We start from the raw sequence: 22945 nt of genomic DNA, 5'->3' as shown, positions 1-22945 counted from the left end.
ATCATTTCAGTGAATCTGTTACATAAAGTTAGACACCTTAAGAAGATACTTTCAGCCATATCCTGATAATAACTTTCTTAGGTGCTCTTAACCCTGGAGTACAGGAGGAGTTGTCAGATGGACTGGCAAGTTGTAGCACCTGTTCTTCATTTCCTCCCTCTGTTTCTGTTCCAAGTTCCTCTTTACCATCCCATTAACAAGGCCATGAGCCAGATATGACACCCTTTAAACCACTTTTCTATTTTCTGTAATCCTTTCTGTGTACATCAATTGTACCTTCTGCCTACTGCAAAGCTCCCCACTGCCTGGGCAGGATACCCTGCTGCCAGCCACTGCCTGAACACACCCTGCTCCTTTCCTGAGGAGCTGAATCCAAGCAGACCTGGAACTCTGAGGCTCCTCTGGCAGCTCCCAGCCCTGTACCTTCCTTATGTCTACAACATTCCCTTGAAGACAGTGCATGAAAAAGGACTTGTACATCTACTCTCACCCTTCCTGCCTCACTTTGCCCTGTTTCTTATTTCGAGTTCCACAGGCTGTTTCCATCACAGATGGCTCTCTCCTACTCTGCTTCTTCCCATATGGTCTGGAATCCTTCACAGCTTTGCACTTTCCCCTAAAGACAATTGCATTGCACTTAAAAACATTTATGCTGCTTGCTTTAAGAAACACACACAAAAGATTCCTTGATATAAGCTGTTCCTCTAGCATATTTTTAGTTTCTATGGTTGGCTCCTCTCCTAAGAGACCTATAACAGCTCCCGTTTGAAACTGTGTGAGCAGGCATGGCTTTTATTAGATTGAACGTTACACTTTCATCCCTGACCCTGTGTGACACCATTGTTACTCTGTATTTTAAACAGGTGGCAAGAGACACACTGGAGGTCAAGCTCTCTATTGAGGTCACTGCACTGGGGTGTAAATTCCACCTGAGAGGGGAGCTGATCAGAGCACAGTTAAAACACCAATAGGGAGAGCCCTGATGTCACCTTTGACACTGGAGATGTGGAGATAACATGAGAGCATCTCTTTCACACATTATTCAAAGAAAACAGGTGAAGAAAAGAGGCACAATCTTTAATATGAATGCAATAATTTAGAGGTATTTACTTCCACCACAATAGCCCTGTGACACTTGTTCTACACTCCCAGTAACAAAACAAGTTAAGGTGCCTTACTCCTTCTACAAACAGATCTGAAACGTTTTTTATGTGATTGTTCTTTTCCTTGAAGGATTCAAAACCAGCTTTTTATAAAGCCACCTTTGTGCAGAGATATTCAAAGGAAATTTCTATGAAGAGCTAATCTTTTTTTCTTTTCTGGTGGTACATGGCTTCTCCACATTTTCTGACAGTAGAAGAGTCATCGCTTTTTTCCTTTCCTCTTCCACGCAAATGGATGTAACAGTAGTAAATATATCAATATAGGATGTCTGTACCAAATACAGAAAGTCTATGAAGTATATGAAAAAAAATCAATAAAAATTCAGTCAAGAAAAATTCATGCATGTCATCAAAGGAGCCAAAGGAAAAACCAGATCACAAAGCATCTAAAGTATTTGCAAGACTTCTCAGTATTTCCCACTTTATCACAGACTTCTTATTTTTATGTTTTTGTTCTTCATTCCATGCATTTGCCTTCAACACAAAAGTTCTTTACCAGTTTCATCTGCAGAATGATAGAGGTAATACCAACTGTCATGCTCATCCTCTTAGGTTCACTGTGAATTGAGTGCTCAATTACCATTTCACCCATGCATACGCCCCAAATTGATTAACTTGATATTTTAATATTAGACTACAAAGCTTAAGATGTTCATCTGCATTTACCCCTGTTTGTCATGTCATCATGCATGGTACGACATCTAAATAAATAACTTCTTAAAAAAAATAATAAGAAAACAACCCCGCTAGAGCCATTCACATCATCCCGGTGCTGCTACAATGTGGTGGCTCTGGCATTCTCAAGTACAGATGTTCAGCATCATGCTCTGTAAAAACTTACAAGTGCAGGCAACCAGATCAAAACTGATCCCAAGAACATCTGGCCCAATGGATGCACTATCGTTTAACAAAGGCATCGTCACCATTTACAGTACCTGCCTTAATTTTTTGATAGAGTTCATTATGCAAGGCGGTGATAATAGCTGCAGAAGAATGAATATGTTTTCACTTATTAACATTTAACATTATAGCTTAAGAAAATTCTCTAAACCTCAGAAGCTACTTTAAGTGAAGCATATTTATAAATAAACTAATAGAAGATTAGGATGGAATTTCTCTACTGGGCAGACAGACTTTGCAACAGTGAGGGATTTGACTTTCTCAGTAGTTTCTCAGTATTTGTTACACTGACTACCTGTTCCATCAATTGCAAGGTTTTACAGTTAATTAGGACTTGGAAACAGGGTTCATAAAATATGGATTTCCTACGGATTTCTGCAATTTTTAATGGCTGTACAAGACAAACAAAGCCTCTCAATGTCAGAGCATTCTTTGTGCCTCTCTGCTGGTTTAACTGCACCCTTTCTCCTTACAAGACTGTTTCCTTCAAATGCATTCATTCCTCATTTCTCTGCACTAAATATGCATCAAGACAAAACCAGTGAACAGGTTTAGTTCAAACTCACACAGACACAGATATTAATAGGTTACAACTAATTTTTCTTTCCTTTCTAGACACAAAGGACAGAGAGAAGAATGAATTTTCAGCATGTAATCACTGAAGGTATGTTGGTACCAAACTTCTACAATACTACTCATGCAAACTTAGTCTTCATCAAGAGAAAGTATAATGGGAAGAACAAGGAAATAAAGTGGGAAGTCCAGAATATACTGAATTCAACACAAGCTTCTCAAAGAATTCAGAGGATTTCACCCTACCATTTTCAAACTACTTTTCAAGGCTTTGGCCCACTTTTATAGCAAGAGTAATGACAGTATCATTGTGTCTACTCTGTAGAAAAAGACTTGAAGCCAAATTCTGCCTTGAGTTACACTTTGTAGAACAGCACATACACCTAAAAAGAATTTAGTACTGACTAAATTTACACAAGAGCATATTCATCTGACCCTAAGCTAATTGTATACTACACAGTCTACGAAGCAAGAAGGAGAACATACCTTTATTTTGATGTGGGCTGCTCCTATTTTACCTTGCATATTTTTCTAATACATTGAATAGGATTTGTTTTTTTAACCCTAAGGCTCCTGGATTTCAACACTGAAAACTCAGACACATGCATACTAAGCTGAATGCAAAAAGTTACTACACTGGCCTAGAAGATGAGTGAAACGGCCTCACTGTCTGCTGCTCTCAGACTCCAACATTTGATTTCATAAAGCCTAGGACTGAAGAGACACTGCTCTCCTTAGGAGCACTGATAACACATCTTTATGTTGAATTTCCTTGATACACAGATTTGTACCTAACAGAGAAAGAGGTGAACAAGAGTAGTTAAGTAACTAAACCACTGCAGGACAAAGGGTAGAGGGCTTGCATTAACCCCCACAGAATCACAGCATTGCATTCCACCATCCAACACCATCCTGCAGGCTGAATCTGACAGACACCCTGCCCTGGCTGACACAGGACTGCATCTGCTCTGCAATTCGAGATGTGAAGGCTGCACAAACCAACACCAAGGAAACCCAGCAGCATGGACCCTCAGCCTGTCTGCCTGCTGCCAGCCTGGGCTGGGTCCACACCAGTGTGCTCTGACCTCAGCATCAGCTGAAAACTACCTCAGGTGCATCAGCACAGCCACACGTCCCACAGCAGACACAGCCAACAAATAAACACTGCCCTGAAGGAGAAGAAATGGGAGTGGGTGGTGTTTGGAGGTGCAAAGCAAACTCAGTAAAATCTGAAAGTAGAAAGCTACTCCAGAATCAAGAGGACAGAGAGGACCTTGCAATCAGATGTGGATGTGCACCAGATGAGAGAGGCAAATGCTCCCAGGCAGCACACAGAATATATCCAAACCTGGGAATTTGTAAGCATTCTCTCATAGAAGTATTCATGGGTAGTTGGTCAAATATATACAAGAAAAGGAACTGACTTAACTGACAGGTTTTTTTTTCTCTAAAAACATAAGTCATTGTTCATGGAAAACTATTTCTTTTTAACCATTGCTTTAAAGTCAGATATTTTCCACCATTTTTGTTTGCTTCATATTTGCACTCTAATTTTTTGTTTCAGAAGGAAAACTTTCTGGAATACTAGAAGACCAATACTACAGCCCCCAAAAGCTCATCTGAATCTAAAATAAAAAAAGTTAATTTTAAGCATTTCATTAAACAAAATAAAAAAATGTGAGAATTAACAAGCAACACTGAAACAAGTGATGCAAAATACAGCGTCAGTGCCCATGGTGGCAAGTGATAGCAGGAAAGCTGTGTGGCAGGAGTAGTAGCAAGCGCAGCAAATGACAATAATGAGGAATCTTCTCAGTAAAGAAGATCATTATCAACACTATGAAAACACAACAGCAAACCTCTGCAGAGCGTGGCCTGCGCAGAACCAGACTCTTTGGATAAAAGAACTCAGATGAGGAATGCTGTCATGAAACACAAAAGGGAAAAATGAGTGAAAAGGAAAGCAGTTTCCCCAGTTCAGTGGTTAAGCTCTTTTTTTCAATCAAGTTATTAATATCTACTTGTGTTATAATATCTGTTACTTACTGTCTGCTGCAGCATTATGAACAGCCAGACAGCTGTAAATAAACACCTAAACAATATATATTTTTGTAACAGGCATATGGTTGCTTTGTTTTCTGCTTGTTTTGTCTTTGTAAACTTCCACAAATATCTGTGGGGAAAAGATCTAAAGCAACCATTGCTTTCATGAACTCCCTCTCAGATCTTGACCAGCTCGAATGCTGATTAGTTTGTATCACAATTCAGTTACTGAGAGAAAACAGAACTTGCTGAAAACTTCTGAAGTGGCTTCAGTGATAAAAGGGCTTTTTGTTTTGTTTTGTTCCATAGGGAAAGGAAACCCAGCAAGCAAATAGGCAATGGCACTGGCTTTTTGCAGAACCACCAGAAAACCTAGGCCTGACCCTGAATAAAACACTGACATTCAGTCAAAGTACAGTTCTCAATTTAGTGCTGACATGCTCAAATAGCACACAGTTCCCCTAGTTTTGTTTCTGTACCTACCTGTTGGCTACTGCCTTCATTTGGGTCAACAGGATGAAGCACATGTCAAAGTCATCAAAGTGAACTCCAGCTGATTTTAGAATAAAGTGTCTGACTGTGCACCAGGGTAGACAGAGACTATCTAAGAGGTACCATAGAAGCTAAAAATGGTCCATCTCTCAGCCAGCTTCAGCATACTGCATTTATCAATGCCTTTTAAAGACATTAAACCTCTGCCCAGAAGGTATCCTCCAGGGGCAGGGTGATGCTGGACAGCTGTGCTGTGACATTGCTCAGATGCTCCCTCAATATGCCTTCTTTAGCTTCACTTCATTTCCCTGCAAGAACTCACTCAGGTAAAGCCTTGCAGGTGACTTAATTGATTTACTTTGCTCACTTCAATTAAAATTAGCTGAGGGGGAGAATATTGACAAAAAGAGAAATATTTGAAGAGGACTGTGGCCATTTTCATGGGGAATTGAAATAAGCCAACTGATTTATAAGGTAGCTGGAGAAGGCTAGTAAGGGCCACAGTGTAGTCAGGAGTGCTTTGACAAGACTCCTGGGTCCAAGTGAAAAGGAGGCATTTTACTGCAACCAAGTTCCAGAAGGCACAAGCATTATGACACTCAAACATGGCCAAAATACTGTCCTACATTCAAACTGTTAAATGAGGAAGAAAATCCAGTCTGGTATAATTTTCCGATTTGTTACAAAAAGGGAGGACAGAACAATGTGTGAATGCTGGATGTTACCTGCACTGAGGTTTGGCCATTCTAGACCACATGCCCATCTGTACCAATTATGCTTTTGCCCACACTAACATGAGCTCTGCTCAACAAGAATTTATCTGCACATTACCTATGGCCATAAAAATTTTCTGTGGGGGATGTTTTACAGACCAGTATACTGGAATAAATGCTAAATGTGGTTTCCTCTGAATGAGCCCCACACAGAATACAACCCACAGGATGGCATAGGTATCTTCATACCAGCACCTCTTAGTTTCCTTATCTGAAAGACATTTTATTCATATGCAGTCTCTAATATTTATATCCTGGCACATTAGCAAAATTCAAGGGACCAACTGAGACATCAAAAAGAAAATTGTCCAGAGGATGAATCAGTGAATAAGGGCTTAGAATTGCCTGGTTCATGCAAAAAGCCAGGCTCTAGCATTTATCAGTGCAGCATTATTGTCACAGAGGATTTGACCCAGAAAGTTTGTCTGAATATGCTGACATGACTCCAAAGGTAACTGTGGCTCTTTTTGGCATTTAAATCAGGATCACTTTAGGTTGAAGCTTACTTTGATGGCAAAGAAAGAAGAGTTCATCTTGTCTAAATGCTGCAAATAACCACACAGAACAGGGGATAACTATAGAGCAATTACACAGATGTGCAAAACCACTAAAATATATGATAGCATTTGCCCTGTTCATATCTTCTCCTTAAGAGTCTCTCTCACAACAATTGAGATATGAAATGAAGTGTCTTAGATACTTGGCCACGTCTGTATGTCAGTAAATGACACTATCTTTAAGGCAGTGCACTGAGACAGGTATGTGAAGGTGGTAAGCCTAAAAATCAGAGCAATACCTCTGAAGTGCCTCCACTGTATATTCTGCCAGAGTTGTGACAGCTATGTGAAAAAAACATGGAAAAAGTCACTCTTTTAAAAACAACATTCAATTATCGTGTGTGCAAAATGTATGGTGTGTCATTGAGCCATGAATTCAGCTTACCCGGAGCTTCTCTTCACTCTTGGTGGATTGCTTACAGTCGGGATGCCAGACAGTGGAACCTGAGGGAGGAAAAAAACATCTTTACTCAGAGCAAAGCAGGTGACTTCTGGTCGTGGCAAGTCAGTTATTAAAGAGAATATCTTCATTGCATCAGATGCTGAATCTGTATCAACTATGAGAGCAATTCACATTGAAGTCTAGCTCATGGGAAATACAAAAAAATATTCAAATCCTTGGCGTATCTACAGCAGCTTTGTCCTGAGGCTGTCAAAGCACTTTGCACACGTTCTTAATTAAAACTCAAGCAGCCTCAAGGAGCAACAGTCAGCAAGCACCAGCTGGAGGAACTGAAGGAGAGAGGGTTCCTCTGGCAGGATGGAGGGTAAGAGCAAAGGAACTGGGCCATGGTTACCTGATCTGTTCTCCCCTGAGGTACTGCCCCACATAAAAAGGGAGTTCTGATTATAAGTCCATTGAGCAATAGGTGTCATTTTCAGTTACTGCAAATTATTACTCAGGTCACTTCTTCCCACAAGCAAAATGCAAAAGGAAAAGCAAAATTAGAAAATTCACAAGGCAAGAGCCAGGGCTGTGTGTGACCCACTGGCACTGGTATTTCCACATGGCATATACCAGCTATACATCCTGTAAAAAATGTCAAGTCCTCTGCTGTTTGTTTCCCAAAATATGAGGTTCTTTCTTATGCCATAAAGTAGAAGTATCTGGCTGTCCCCAAGGACTGAGCAGTGTCAGGGGTAAGGAGCATTTCCATCCCATTTCAGCTGTCCTTTGGAACAGAGTGTAGACTGTGGTCACTGCTGGGAAGCTGCTGGCAGGTTTAGCCAAGATGAAATGGAGCAAAAACTAATACTGATTTTTAACACTGACTGCAGCTGCAGTCAAATTCATACTTCATTCCAGTCACCACAAAGCCAACCCAGAGCCTTGACTATCTGCAGGGGGGAACATCACCTCTTCACTCTGTCCACAAAGAAACCAAACAGATCCAAGTCCAGGTCTCCTGCTGGTGACTATTAGCTCAAGAGCAGCCAGAGGAAACCCCACCCTCAGAGCCCAGCAGAGGGATGGGTCAGAGCCCCTGCAAATTTTCTTCTAACAAGCCCTTACATGGCTTGGTACAGAAGTAAAGAGCAGCAGGAATCATTTCACTTCCCAGCAGTACACAGCACAGTCACCATCAGGAGACAGGAGAGAATGCCGTGACTCTGGATCAAGGGGCTGAGATGTTTGGCTGTGACTCGAAGAGGAGGAGGAAGAAACTGTGTGTTTGGCAAAGGGAAATCATCAGACGACAGGGAGAAGTGCAGCAACAGCCTTCTCTGTAAACAAACAGCAGCCTCAGAGCCAGGACCCTGCAGAGCCTGTGAGATCAGGAGGGAGCTGTGCCCTGGCCATGCAGGAGGAAGAGAGTTCATGTTGTAAGGCCATAAGTTCATGTTATACAAAGTGATCTGAGCAATACTTTTCTGAATATGACACCTATTGCTCAAGGATGAACTAAGAAACAGAAGATTTTGGTTCAAGTCTCAAGTCCAGCTGTGAGCTTCCTTCCTGTGTGGCCTGAGAAAAATGAACCCTACTGCTCTGTACCTCACTGTTAGGTTAATGGTAGGAGTTGATGATCTTAGGGGTCTTTCCAACCTTAACAATTCTGCGATGCTCTTCTGTTAAATTTTCCCTGCCATCAAAGAGAAAGCTGTCATTGCATTTTAGGCAGTGTTTATCACAAATTGGTGCAATTTTAGGGACACCCTGTGAGAATGCTGGAAGTGAACAAGAAATGTAGGAATCTGGATGTAATTTTCATGGTAAAACTTAGCTAAGGGTTGTGGGATTTCTTTCACGAAATGATAAGAGATTTGAAATATGTGACATTTAAATATCCAAATCAGACAGAGCAGGCTTAAGAAGCTAAATGGAAATATTTGTTGTGATCTTGAACTGTGAGCCACCTACATGTTGTAGATAGTATTCATCCAAACACGCCAATCTATTTTGAAATGCTTGCAAGGGTGCAAATTCCCAAGCTGCATCACTCCCCTTTTTTACCACCAGAAACAGTTTAGCAAATTGTGATTATTCCCATTTTTAACATATGTTTATTTGCTCACTTGGCAAACACCAACTAGCACGTGCATTTATTCAGCTTTTTACTTTGCACATACCATTATCTCAACATCAGCATCTCTCTAAATGCTGGGCAATCACAGCTCAGCAACAGCTTTCTAGGGCATCCCATATAATAATGTATTACCAGGAAGTCAGTGGGAAAGAGACAGTTTCTCGTGCTGCTTCTTTTTCATTTTCCTGTGTTGAAACAGTGCCAAGACAGAGGACTTCTGCTAGCATTGTTCCAACCATCTTAACACAGAAAGCCCCAAGACAGAGAGCTTGTTTCTCCATTTCTCCTTTTGCAGGTTTCCAGCACACCTCTAATACAAGTTTCTGCCACAGTTCTTCCAAGCTTCTCTATTATACAAAGCAATACCAAGACAGTGCTTTCACATCCTAGGGAGAGGACAATTAGAAGTGAGATGGAAACCACCTATTTTTGTGTATTTTACCAACAACACGATTTTTGTTCTAGCTTTATTGTTGTGGTGCTGTATTTTTATTCTGGAGAAATGCTTGGAATGCTGTTATTCTGCACCCTAGGGTTAGTGATTTGGATGGAGTCAGGATGTGCATTTCAGCTGAGAGCTTTGCACAGGAAAGGCTTTTAGGTCCTCACTTAGAAGCACACTGAATTCAGCAAGGAAAGCTTTGGCAGGACAGTCTGGAGCACACTCAGCAATTACATTATTTAGTCAGAAAACATCTTGTGAACAATAAAGCAATGCAATTTGAGGTGCTCTTCCCCTGAGACAGAGTGAGCGCAAGGAACATTGATTCATAACCACAGAAAGATACACTAATAAAACAGCAGATCAAGCAGCCAGGTTTCTCTCTTCTCCCCTTTCCTATCACCTGAACTTGTCCAGGACAAAGTCCAGCCTAGTTTAAGTAACAGTGATACCTTCTGTCTCATTTTGATCAGCAGAAATTTGCACCAAAGCCTGCTCAATCAACACAAAGCCCCCCTCTCTGCTAGGCTGCTGCAAACAGCACCAGTTGCAAATGGCTGTTCTTAATGACAGCAAAGGATGAACTGATGCTCATCTTGAACTCTGCCTGTACTTTATCTCACTATGGTGTGACAAAACTCACATTTGCCAGATGCTCTAACTGCATCTAGTCTTTCCAATTTGCCATCAGAAAGCAGTACCTCCCCCAGCCCCCTTCCAGCCTCTCCTGGCTCCTGCAAAGCAGAGCTGCTTCACCATTTCACATCCTGTTCTGTGCACAGCTGGAATAAGATGACTAAGGTATAAGGTCAGTGAGAGATGAGAGAGAGGGACTGTAAGGAAGGACATACTACAAAATAAAACAAGTTAGCTTCAAAGGAATGCCTCAACAATATTGTCTTATTTTGGAACTCCTCCAGTAAGAACCTCTTCTCAGGATTTCAAGAGATGGCAGTGACCACACTTTCATAATTTTTTCTCTATTCTTCTACATTCCTTTCAAGTACAGCAAGTTTTTTAACCTAAGTGTAATATACAAAATCCCACCATGTATCTGCCTTTTTCTCTTTTATTTCTGGCTTACATAAATGGGTATTACACATCCTTCTACCAAGAGCAATACTACAGCAAAATAACAAAAATAACTGTAACTTAATAGTTACTATGCTATCCTCTCAGAGAGTAGGTGGGATTCAGATGAAGGCTACTTTTCAATCAAAGAAAAGAGCATATTCTTTTTTATGTTAAAAGATCATGAAAAAAACAAGCTTGGCAATTCTTGGGAGTGTGAGACCATTAACAAGAAAGGGGAGATGAAAATAAACATACAAGGAGGAAGTGACTGTAGAAAGATATAAAAATAAAGTAAATGGGAATAAAAGAGATATGTGACCAGATAATAGGGAAGTAAGCAAGGAAGCAAATATGATTAAGAACTGGAGGAGAAGTTCTGTCAATGTGCATGAGGAATGAGGTCTATGTGGCTCAAAACAAACTCACTGCAGCTTCTGGAAGTTTCTCCCTTGCCTGTTACAGTTTGGAGTGTGGTCTTGAAGAGCAGAGAAACTGATCAGCAGAAATCAGGGGAAATCCCTTCACTTTGTCAGGTATCTCATACACCAGTCTGGGTCTAACCTATCCATGAGATGCCAAATTCAGAGGCAGCCTAATAAATTTAATTTTTGCTACATAGCTTTAGCAAGCACAGCGAGGGTGCAGAGTCCCTGCAAAGCCACAGTTATGGCCACCTAATGGAGCAAAAGGATATCAAGTGAAAAAATATGAGAACACTACTGAAGACAGGATGACTATAGTCCTCCTTGGCCATATTACATGGAGATGAGGTCTGTGACAGAAAAACAACAAAGTCTGATTTTCTTGCTTTGGAATGGAGACATCCTTACCTTGCAGATACATTTCTTCTCCTTCTGTGAACATTTGGTTGCATCTGCTGCATCGTGCACAGCTTGGATGATAGTGCTTGTCACCTGCCTGAAAAAAACCAAAAAAGGGACATGAGGGACAAATCCATTGCACTGCTTTGTGAGCACCCATTGTCTGCTAACTGACCATCACCCCTTTTCTTCTAATTCACCTGCTAGGATACAACACTGCCCTCATGATGAATAGCACTGAGATTGTAAGCTCTGCCACACTGCTTCAGCCCTGAGGTCTATCCTGTCCTCAACAGAGGCCAGCAGGGACTGCTTGGGAAAAAGGCTGTGAGAGAAAAGAATACAGAACAGCTCTTCCTCTTCACACCTTCCCATTCAAGTAATCTGTGTCTTCCTGGCTAGGAGCTACATCATAATATATCTGTTCCCCATGATTTGACAAACATCTTTTTCAATCTTCATCTAGCAGTCCAAGGCAATGACTGTCACAGTGCAGTCAATTTGTGTAAACCTGCTGTCTTCTCATTTTGCCAAACACATCTTTTCTCAATTGCTCCATTGTTAGGGAAGGATTTAGCCGATGAATGAGTTTTCAACCTCACATTTCATTCCTTGGCCTTTGTCTCTACACTGCTGATATGAGCATTAGTAAAGAGAGCTTTCTAGAGCCACTTCTGGGATCATTAATTTCATTTATAGATGCCTGACTTCAAAAGCTATGCTCGCACAGACAGCTTGAGCTGAATTTGAGCTTCTGATGTAAAGGTCCTAAATACCCTAGATCCTGTTACCCAAATCCAAATCCACCGAGTCACTCATTCTCTTAAATACATTGATACCCATAATAGGGAAAGCTGATCAGATTTCAGGCCTTTAAGGACAGGAAAAATCAAGACACAAACATTAATGCAATTTCTTCTCCTTAGGAGAGCAAAGCAATCAATACATTAGCTTCATCACATCATAAACTAAGCATACAATGCCCACATCAGGCTTTTAAATAGAAAAATAATTAATTCTAGAAAATTACCCTTCATAGTGACAAGTAAAGAATTCTAAAAGTCTTTAAATTTGCATCTGGCTTTCCAAACAAATTAACTTCAAGTCCTTTTTCACAAATATTCCCCATCCACTGAGATGTTATATGGACAAAGTATCTGTTTACTCTACAACTGACTTGTAAAATGGCATCAAAAGCATTTCCTACCTCATTGTACTTAAGACTGCAACATTACTAAATCCAACCTTTCATTATGTCTATTGAGAAGAATAACAACATAATTTTGGTTCGCATTTGACATTCATTATACTGCCTTTCTATTTAAAAGTACTTATATGATGAAGTACATGGATTAAAGTGTCTGACAGGTATCAGAAAACCAGCTCTACCACCCAGCTCTTCTACAGCTGAAGTTGCAGCATTCAATTTTAACAACTCCCATCTAGGAATTTCAGCAATACAAGGCCAGAGAAGAGGACTTAGTGTGCTGTTAGTTTAGCCAGACGATTCACTATTCAGTTGCAAAAAAGCTGCACTTCTCTTACTCAGATCCTTCCTTTGCTTTGATTCTTGCTCTTTAGGGGCAAAATACACCAAACAGGAAGAGTAATGGGATTTAGGGGGTTTTTTGCACAGCAGATTTAGAGCTATCAGGCAAAACAGGGTCTCTGCTGAAAGGGAGAATGAAATGTCACTACACAATATGCTTTCTCAAGGAAGAAAAGCTAATGAGGGAGAAAACAGAACTGATGTTTTACTTGCAGCAACAAAGCCAATATTGAACTGAGAGAGAAAAACACAGTTAATGCTCATTCTTTATCATTTTCATTACTGGCTGTCTTCCTCATCTCTGACTTTCCCTAGCAATTACTTAACCTCTGAGGTGTCCCATTAATTTAAACCAAGACTGGAATTTATAGGATAAAGAAATCGAGAATTCATCACATTATTATGGGTAGACCTGTGGCCTCTCTGAAGTTTTATTTTCCTGGAAAAACTTGTGATAAGCTGCTGTCAAGGGAATACAGTTTAAACCATGTACACCTGCCTCTTCAAAACAGCCAAAGAGATCAATTTCAAGTTAATCAAGGTCCTTCCCCAAGACTGACACAACTGGCCAAATTTTAGCCTGGTGTGAGTGATGATGAATGAACACCACACCCCAAATAACACAACCCTGCAATGTCAAAGTGAGAACACGCCCTGCACTGGAGAGGTTTTGGGGGAGTCACACACCAGAGCAGCTGCACTTGTTGTTAAACACTTCCTAAACAGTTTCATGAGTTTTCCACCTCTGTAATGTTTCTACAACTCATGAGTGGGATCCTTTCTACAATGGATATCTGCTGGAAAACATTCTGAAACTCAACTAATTCAGGACTCATCTTGCTATGCCTGACTTGCTGTGATCATCTGGGAAAATTGGTAAAAATCAGTCATTTATAATGTATTAGGAAAACCTTTTGGATCTAGAAGGCAATGAAATATTCACACTTAATAGGCATTTAGCTTTGCCTTTTTAGGGCTACTAAACCCTTTGATTTTATGCTAATGTTGTGGATTGTATCGACACTGATTTTTATTTTCCCAGTCAAAAATCAGGTTAAATACATTTAATGTCCTACATAAAATGCTTTGGAGAAAGGCTACCAAGGAAAACCATAACAGAAATGTATGGTTTATAACCAGTATTAAAAAGAAAACCATGTAATCACATCTCTAATGCTTACAAAGGACAGTTGGGATCCATGGATCATGGGCTACATAGGGAAGCTGGATGTGCCTATTCTGCAGAGGACATATTCCAAGTACCATGAGCAAAAGTAAAAGCTCTATTATGCATTATGACAATGCCAAGACCTATAGTAGTAGTTGTTAATGAGAAACCAAATTTTTTCATACCGAATTTTTTGTAGATCACCTTTTCAGCAGCTATAAATTTCCAGCCTTTTCCCAGCATGCTATTCTCCTAAATGACATCAACTTGGACATTACAAATCCTCCTTAGCTGATTAAGACATTCTAAAAGCCTCTGTGGGCTGTTTACAGAGGGCTTTGACAGCTCCCTCTGTTTGGGGGTTAGTGACCTTGTGCTGTTGACTGGGTGAGAAGGTGGCAGAACAGAGGCACTGTTACACTGTGTGCACCCAGCTTAGAGAGCTCCTGCAGTTCAAAGGGTCAACTAGAGGGCTGGGAAGTGTTTGGAGCACCAGTTGAACACCATGCTCTGAGCTCCTGAACAGCCTCTTCTCACACCACTGATGCTACAAATTCTTCACAATGTGCACAACACCCATTCGCCTCCACTTTGTCAACTTCACTTGTTTGGGGACACCCTGAAGCCAAAAATGATCTGTCACTCCTCCTTGTCACAGAAGGCAGTGGTGGGTATTGCAAGAATTATTCCAAGCCAGGAGCTGCAGATACAGCTGCAGACAAGCTGACACAACATGTCCCAAAAATCCAGCTGGAAAAGTACCTGTGCTGAGCTCACGTCCAGCGCGAACCCTGGGGTAGCAGCACTTCAAAAGCCCAGGACTGTATTTTCTGAGTCCAACCCCTCTGCCCCCACTTCCCACAAGACTAACTTTTATTCTCTGAGTGCTTGTAAAGCTCTAGGCTGATTAAATAAATGTTTTCCTCTTTGGTGAACGTGAGAGATTAAGGTTTCCTATTACTCATGCCTTCAGCTCTGTCCTTCCTTCCAGAACAACAGTGAACAAGAGCCAGAGAGAACAATAACAAGAATCCCGCTAGGAGAGCTCACATGCCAGTGGGTCTGGTAGAGGAAGAACTAATTACCAACAGACATGTTCTGCTGGCCAAAGGACACAATTAAGTGCATATTTGTTGTGTTACATTTGCACAGCTGCACTCGCTCACTCTCAGAGATAACTTAGCAGTCACCTGACAGAGAGCTATTAAACACATAGAAAGCTTTACTTTTCTATTTAAATACTACAAAAACTATTATGTAGTTGAAAGAGTACATTTAAGAGTAAAAGCACTTCCCCTATTTCCTTTTTCTTTTAGTTTTTATGAACAGTTATAATAGGCCCATTTGACTGACAAACCTATCCAATGTTTATTTCTACCATGACTCTGAGGAGAATGACTCGATTCCTTAACTCTCTTAAGGACTAAGGAGCAGCACAAAGAATAATTCAGAGTCATCTTTTAAACCCCTTAAGGAATGTCATGAATTGTAAAACAGGAACTGTGGCAGTAGCCTACCATTTTCCAGTGAAGCTTTATTTTAATTACTTGCAGAGGTCACAGAACCTTCAACCCTGTTTGATGTTCAGTGTAACATCAAATTCCATTGTTTCCTTCTCTGCAGGCTTCTGTGATCTCACGAGCGGCTGGAACAGCATAAACACTATGAAGACCAAAATTTGCTTCTAATAACATCCTGACCCAAACTGTCCACTCATTTTTCCCAGGCTCTTATCTGTTTAGCAAGTCACTACAAATATCTGTCCTCAGGAAAAAAAAAAAAAGTGCAGTTTCTTTGCTTCCAAAGGATTTCAGAATCTACCATAAGTTTCTCTCCTACTACCAATGGAAGGAAAGTATAATAAAATGTTTAAAAAATTAGTCCTTGTTTAATATGCACCTTTAAAATGTAGACCTTCTAAAGCTGTTTTTTACACTACTGCCACAACATCTCAATAGAAGCAGCTCTCAGCACAGTCTCTGCCTCTGTTCAACCCGCAAGAGGATGCAGCAGCAGGAAGCAGAGCTCACACTGACAGTTCCCAAGCTGGTGGAGCTGCAACACACAAGACTGGGGAAAAGTGGGAAATGGAGCGTGAGGCCGTGACTGTAAATCTGAATGACAACATGGAAGCAACAGACATGGGAGACCTCAGAGCTTTCCACTGATTGCTGTGCTGCCTTGGGTGAGACAAAACCCCAGCTGCCCTGCTGTTATGAACACTTGCACTGTTAATTCATGCCCAGTGTCTGATTTTGTACGAAAATACTTCCCAGCATTACAACAGCGACTGACAATGTCATGCTAGTATATTCCTTAATGGATGGACTGTAATAAACTTTGTAACTTGTTAGAGATAATTCCATTGACAAACAACATTGTTATACCCATCAGCTGCTGCTGACAGCAATGCAATTATTCACTGCATGGAATAGAGTTTATCCTTATAGCTGAGATGTGAGTAATCATTCAGACTAAATCCCCAGCTGTGCAACTGCTCTGCTGGCATGAAGAAACAGCCTCATGGCAGCTAAATACCAACTGGGTTTGCTTTAGTAAGATCCCAGAAGTTACTAGTGATTGCACTGTCAGCTCTGAGTTCTCACCTTCCTGCAACACCCAAAGTTGAGCAAGTTGCACACACAAGTGAGATGTTTAACTATCAGTTATGATAGTTTATGGGAGCTGTTCATTCTGTCTGTATGGGGCAAATCCACCTATTGCTACACACAGGACCAAAGCTGAGAATTCATGTTACCAACACAGTTAACAGCAGGTCAGTATAAAGAAGGGAATTCCACTCAACTAAGAAATGTACCCACACTAACCCAAAGTGGCTGATTACAATGTTGTGGGCAGTGCAAAGGAGCAAAGCAAATAAAAACACAGATGTACTGCCTATGCCAGGATTTCAGCATCATCCCTGCTAGGATCTTCTGTTAGATTTTTGCACAGAGAAACCTAATCCCACTAAGTGAATATGTAGTTAATCAGAAGCAATCCAGAAGAAATATATGAACTATATTTTACTAAGTTTCATTTCTATCTAGTTATAACAGAAATCTGTGAATTCACTACCTTCATCACCCTTAGTTTAGGTGTATATGAAGGCAAAATCCAGCACCTGCCATTTAATTTTCTTTTAAACCCCATTTATTGCAAAGATTATTTTTAAATTTTTTAAAAACTCCTCAGCAGCATCTGGCAAGGCCTGACACAAATCCTTTCTATTTCTTAACAATGCTGGAACAGCTCCAGTTTATAAGTACAGGTGTGGACTTTCTGTATCTTCTGTAATCTTTAGGCTTCACAAAGCATTAGATAACTAAATGTTCTTTATCTTATATGCATTTTGTCCAGCATGATTTTTAACATGAGAAGATACTTCAGAGACAGAAGGACTTGCTTACAGCCATGTTCATATTGCTGCATTAGTTTGTAATTAGAATTAACCAGCAAAGCATCTTTACAGTAACTCCACCATAGTGCCAAGGGCCTTTTCAGACAGCCTAATGCTGGAATAACTGTGATTTTGAGTCCACCAGCCAGAAAAATGCCTGTGCTGACTGCAAGAGTGCAGTGTAGGTGTGCTGAGTGTCTGCAGCACAGTGTGAAAACCATTCCAGCCCCAGCTCTCAGCCTGCTGAGAGCAGAGCAAAGCCCTGGGCTTGGTCCAGTGCCGAGAGCCAGGTCTGTGCCACAAGTGAAGGGACAGCAGGGAGCCTTGGAATGGATTTTGTACCGGATACACACAGTATCCCATCTCCCACAGCACCAGGAATCTCCTGCTTTCCAAGTCATCCTCGTGTTTTCTTTCATTAGGTGATGACAGAACCACTGAGTTATCAGGAATAGGGGAGTTCAAGAGTGAGACATGGCCATGTTTCTCTTTTTAACTCTTCACATGAAGTGGCTGTTGGTTCCTTGAGCTGTTTCTCTGGCTGGACCTCTCATAACAGTGCCAGATGTTTGTGCATTTGCAGGTCACATCAGTGTAGCTGTATTTGCAGTGCTGCAAAAATAATGGGAAAGTAACCTGAACTGGAAATAACTTTCTCAGTCAGTAGGAATACAGCTGACTCCAACCTGCTGAAATTTAGCTAGAAAAGCCAGTAACAAACTTTCTTTGTATTTAAAAAAAATCAATATAATTGTTTCACAAATCAGAAAGTTTGCACCTAGTAGCAGGTAATAAATACTGGACCTCATCCTAATATAAAAAGCTTGTTATGATTTTCAAAAACTAGCAATTATCTCCAATCCTGTTTGGATTGCATGTATGGACAAACAGAAATAGAGAGCAGTGTTAGATATACATAAATAATTATACATGCATGTGGCATTTGGAAGGAATATACATATTCCTAGATCTTAAAGTAACAATAAAAGGAAAACCCAACAATCTTTAAGACATTCTGCTGCATGTCCCAATCATAACAACTAAGATAATATTAACTAAAGAGAAAAAGAAAAGGCAATGACAAAGTCATTACATTAGAAATAAACATAACTAGTAAAAAAGATAAATTTACCAAAGAAATAACTAGAAACAGTATGTTTAAAGACAATAAAAATCTTTATTAGAGCATGATGTGAAAAAACCCAAAAACAGATCAGGGAAAGTTCCCTGGTGAGCTGTAGATGAAAAATGATGAAAGATGACACAGAAAAGGCAGGAGCATTCAGGATGTGTGTCTTTAGGTTCTGTATTTGACAACGACAGTTTTCTATTTGATACTGTTTATTGAGCAAGATTTTTTTTTTTTAAATAGCGTTTTCTGTTAATCTCCATTACAAATTAAGAGACCCGAATAATTTGAACTCAAAGAATTTTAAGAAAATTGTAGCTAGGCATTGCTCAGACAGATGGCTCTGATAGCAGGGGAGGCTCTGCTGAGCCAGATACCTCAGAGATTACTTCCTCCAACCCACAGCATGAGGTACCACTGGCCGAGACAAGAATATAAAACCTTCCCTGGTAAATCTGCTGGTGACTCATAGGCAATGCTTGTTTAATCCAACTAAACCAAGCAAGCATGTTTTAATAAACTGAGCTAAAATGCCAGCAAATCAAGAAAGCAAGGCTCTGTGAGATGGAGGGCTATGTTCTGGGCAACAGCAGCTGATGGAGGAAGTAGGGAACATCATTAAAAATCTCAGAGTATCTGAAAGGGCTGGCTCTTCTGGTCATTTAATGTATACAAAGAATATAAAGGAAAAGAAGAAAAAGTTTTATAACACTGGTGAGTGTGAACATGTGGATTTGCAGAAGGGAATTCAGTGGAGAGCCATCAATAAAAGGTGAGCCTTCAGCTGTGATCCTGAAGGACTCAGAGTCAAATCATTACTCACATAAAGGCTTCAGTGGGGACTAGATCACAACGACAAGTGATTAAAAGCAGAGAAAGGAGCTAATAGCAGGAAAGACCACGAGCTCTTCAAACCCACTGAAAACTCTGTGACATCAAAAAGCTGGAATTAGACAAATTTAACCTGAAAACAAGGTGAAGTTTCTGAAAAGCAAAGGTAATTTAAGCAGCGTGAGGGAAAACTTTTGGCTTTGCAATCATTCTGCAGTTTTCATGACCAGGTAATTTCCCACAGGATAAGCTTTCATCTGGTTTCCAGGGAAAAGCTCTGATTTTGAAAAGAGAAGGTCAAGCAAGATGACTTTAGCAGTGCTCCTGACCTTAAAATCCATTGCAATGGACATTACATAGAGGGAAGTTTTTGCAAATGCATCAGGATGCTCCTAGGGAGCACAGGTTACACTGAAAAAAATTCCAATAGAGTTAAATCAGGGAAGAAGGCTGGGAGAACAGCTTGAGGACAAACTCACGTTAAACTGTGCAGTGGGCAAGTGCAAACCACTTTCTAACTGGTGAAGCAAGTGAGAGTTTGGGAGTTTAGCAACTCACCCTGGACCAAAATTAATGTTTGCAGCAGAGCCAAGCAGAGAACTCAAATTCTCAGAGTCCCAACCCTGCTGGACCTCCATGTAACACAGCACTAGATCTAAAAAACTGTAGCCAAGTTTCTTGATCATCTCACACAGAACTGCCTTTCCAGTTGTCTGTCAGAAGGCTGATTCAGGAATCATGCAAGCTTTGGCATGTGATTTAGCAAAGCCTGGGCTGTTCTGATATCTGCATTCACTTCAGAGGGAGTGTCCCAAAAACAACACAGAAACAAGAGTTGCAAGGGCCAAAGGAGGGGAGAAAGCAACTAAGCATGAGGTCAGACTCAGTACATCCCCAGAAAATAAACCAGAGAACAGAAAACAAAAGTAGTCTGTAAGAAACAAAGTAGACATGCAGCACTCAATTTATGCCAGTTTGTACCACGGAGACTCATGGATTGTTCTAACAGGGAAATATCTTATGTGGGAATTGAACAGGGAATATTTTTTTCCATTAGTGACTGGATCCTGCTCTTGTAGGAAACTGATCCTATTGCAACCAGTCTGATCTGATAAGGCTTTAAAAAGTCTAAAGAATGGGTTTTATCCTCGATTAACTGCAATGCTACCTACTACCTTTGGAAATCTCTTACAGCACGAGGTCACAACAAACAACAGATGACAACCTAAGGAATGGACAAGTTTACTTCAAATATTTTTTCTTCCTAGTCATTCCAGAGTCATCCATATCAGTTATGAGCCTGCATTTGACTACATCCAGACATTTCTCAGGAATCCTTGTCTTGTAATTCTGGTCAAAGTGTTTATGTTACACTAAATTCAAAATCGAAGTAAGAAAGGACAACAAGGTAACCAGTGAATAGTTAGAGAAATACTTGACCCTTTTTCAAAAAGAACAACCTGGAATAAATGTCAGACCACCAACATGCACTCTGCTAGAAGCAGGGCCTTTTCTTTTTGGCAGAAGTCCTTTTTTTTATTTTTTTTTCGATTTGTCAGTCTTCTAACTGCTGATACACATGATTTCCGATTACAGCTGCAAAACTATGCAAGTACATTTTTGAACCCTTTCTGGCATGAATATCCCATCAGAGTATGCACACTGGAGCCAAGACAGAGGGATTTTACTCCCTAACTTGTTTACTTCAGCTCCATATAAAAATCAAGATTTCTAGTTACCACAGAAAAACTATTCCCACATATTACTGCAGTGATGAACAGGAAAGAGCTGATGGACATAGAACAGAAAGGGATATCTAACAACATTTGCTGCCATTTGATCTTCAACCGACTACAGCATCTCCATGATTTTCTCTCAGCAGCAATAGTTCAAGGGGGATGGTGAGATAAATCTGCTTAAAGCCTCTTACTGCCTCAGTTTTTAGTCTCCTCACTGCTAGGGAAAAACATTTTCCAGCCAAGATTCAACTGCTTTACAGAACTCTAAGCAACAGCAAATCCATCTTTATGCATAACAAATATCTCTCTCCAAATCCTGCATGTAAAAGTCAATTTCTTAACATTTTAACTTATACTCAAATGATTTATGACTCTCATTTCCTTGACCTCTGCAAACCACAAAAAATCCTAAACTAGTTTCACAGACAGTTTAAATGCCAGACTACCTGCATTGCTGGTGATGAAAAGATGCATCTCTTGCCATCTGCTATTTTTCCCTCTTAAAAAGAAAAAGGCTTGTAATAAATGTCATACATCCCAGCTATCTATCCAAAGAGCTACTAGACTTATATGATCTTCTAATGTAGCATGAGCATATAATTAAAATCTACCCATCTAGTACTTCAGGTGGCCATTTCAAACATTTAACCACCCATAAAATACTCACACGATCATATTTCTTCATCTGTAAAACCACCTGCTCAGTAAAGACAGATGTTAATTCTGTGGACTTCAAAGACCCTAGAGATTCCAAACATATCTTTGGGGTTGGTATTTGTTTTTCTTAACTTTTTTTTTCCCCTACTCAGGAAAACACTGTGACAAAGCAGACAAAAGAGAGAGGTGAGTGAGTCCTCACGGAGTGACTGCTGAGCACAATACCCGGATGGAGCTTGTTACCAGCAGGTGACAGCTACAGACTTGTCCCAACAGGCTCCTCTCCACTTCTCCAGTTTCAAACACATTATTGCTGCATTCTTCCCAACAATTACTTTTTATGAGAGGTAGATATAAGTTCTACCCCAATCTTCTAGAAGTCACTCGCAAACTCTTCACTGATAAGAAGACCTAAAGACTTAAAAATGAAACATCAGAATCCTGCAAAAAATATTTCACCATGTAATCCCTGTCCAGGAGAAACCAAAAGTAACTGGCTGAAATAACTTCATGTTGCTGCAGAGTGCACAGCCACATTCTCCTGCCATCAATGGAGCTGCCATGCTGGAGGAACTTCTGGGTTCAGCCTAAATACTTTGGTGCAGGGATCATGATTAGTTTTATATCTCTCTTGTGGGTGATTGTGGCAGGTAGAATTAGCACAATGCCAAGGTTTAAAAGATAGACAGAAGTAGCAATGGGGGCTACAAAATAAAAATAGAATAGTATGTTTTGCCTAAAGGAGTCTGCTGCAAGAGAACAAGATGTGTTCTGCAGAACAACCAAGCAACTGAATTCTTAATACAGTTATGTGACACAAATAATAAATTGATCCAGGTAAGTTACTCTTCTGCTGAAAACTGCTACGTATTCTGTGCACCTCTAAGACATGAAAAAGCTACTTATTTTAAGTGTCTGTTTCATGTTACTGGAATACGTGCAGTGGCTATTTGTCCCAAAGGCTGTTGGTGATGGCAAAAAACTCTGTCCTAATATAAATGCTTCTACTAAAATGTAATTTTAAAGAGTTTTGATCAGTCTGCTGAAGTTTCTTAGTAATATTTAGTACAAGAAACACACTAGAGAATATTTAACTAAATCAAAAA

The 22945-nt window shown here is 40.3% G+C and overlaps 1 protein-coding gene across 17 annotated transcripts in view; it reads right to left on the bottom strand.

The window, feature by feature from the left end:
- Nucleotides 1–22945, bottom strand: part of ABLIM1 (actin binding LIM protein 1) — a 189870-nt gene that overhangs the window by 39673 nt on the left and 127252 nt on the right. For 10 of the 17 annotated variants that reach the window (XM_085064787.1, XM_085064785.1, XM_085064775.1 and 7 more), the window contains exons 7-10: nt 11376–11463; nt 6887–6945; nt 6741–6783; nt 2103–2146 (exon numbers count right to left, since the gene is read on the bottom strand). In XM_085064787.1, the coding sequence (XP_084920913.1) occupies nt 2103–2146; nt 6741–6783; nt 6887–6945; nt 11376–11463 (234 nt within the window). Of the gene's footprint in view, nt 1–2098; nt 2147–4495; nt 4559–6740; nt 6784–6886; nt 6946–11375; nt 11464–22945 lie in introns of all 17 variants that reach the window. The other 7 variants (XM_085064791.1, XM_085064781.1, XM_085064788.1 and 4 more) reach the window with 4 other exon arrangements.

Source organism: Lichenostomus cassidix, chromosome 6, assembly GCF_008360975.1.
Source record: "Lichenostomus cassidix isolate B80296 chromosome 6, HeHo_3.0, whole genome shotgun sequence".
NCBI lineage: Eukaryota > Metazoa > Chordata > Aves > Passeriformes > Meliphagidae > Lichenostomus > Lichenostomus cassidix.
The sequence above is the reverse complement of the archived record's forward strand: the minus strand, read 5'-3'. Positions and strand labels throughout refer to the sequence as shown.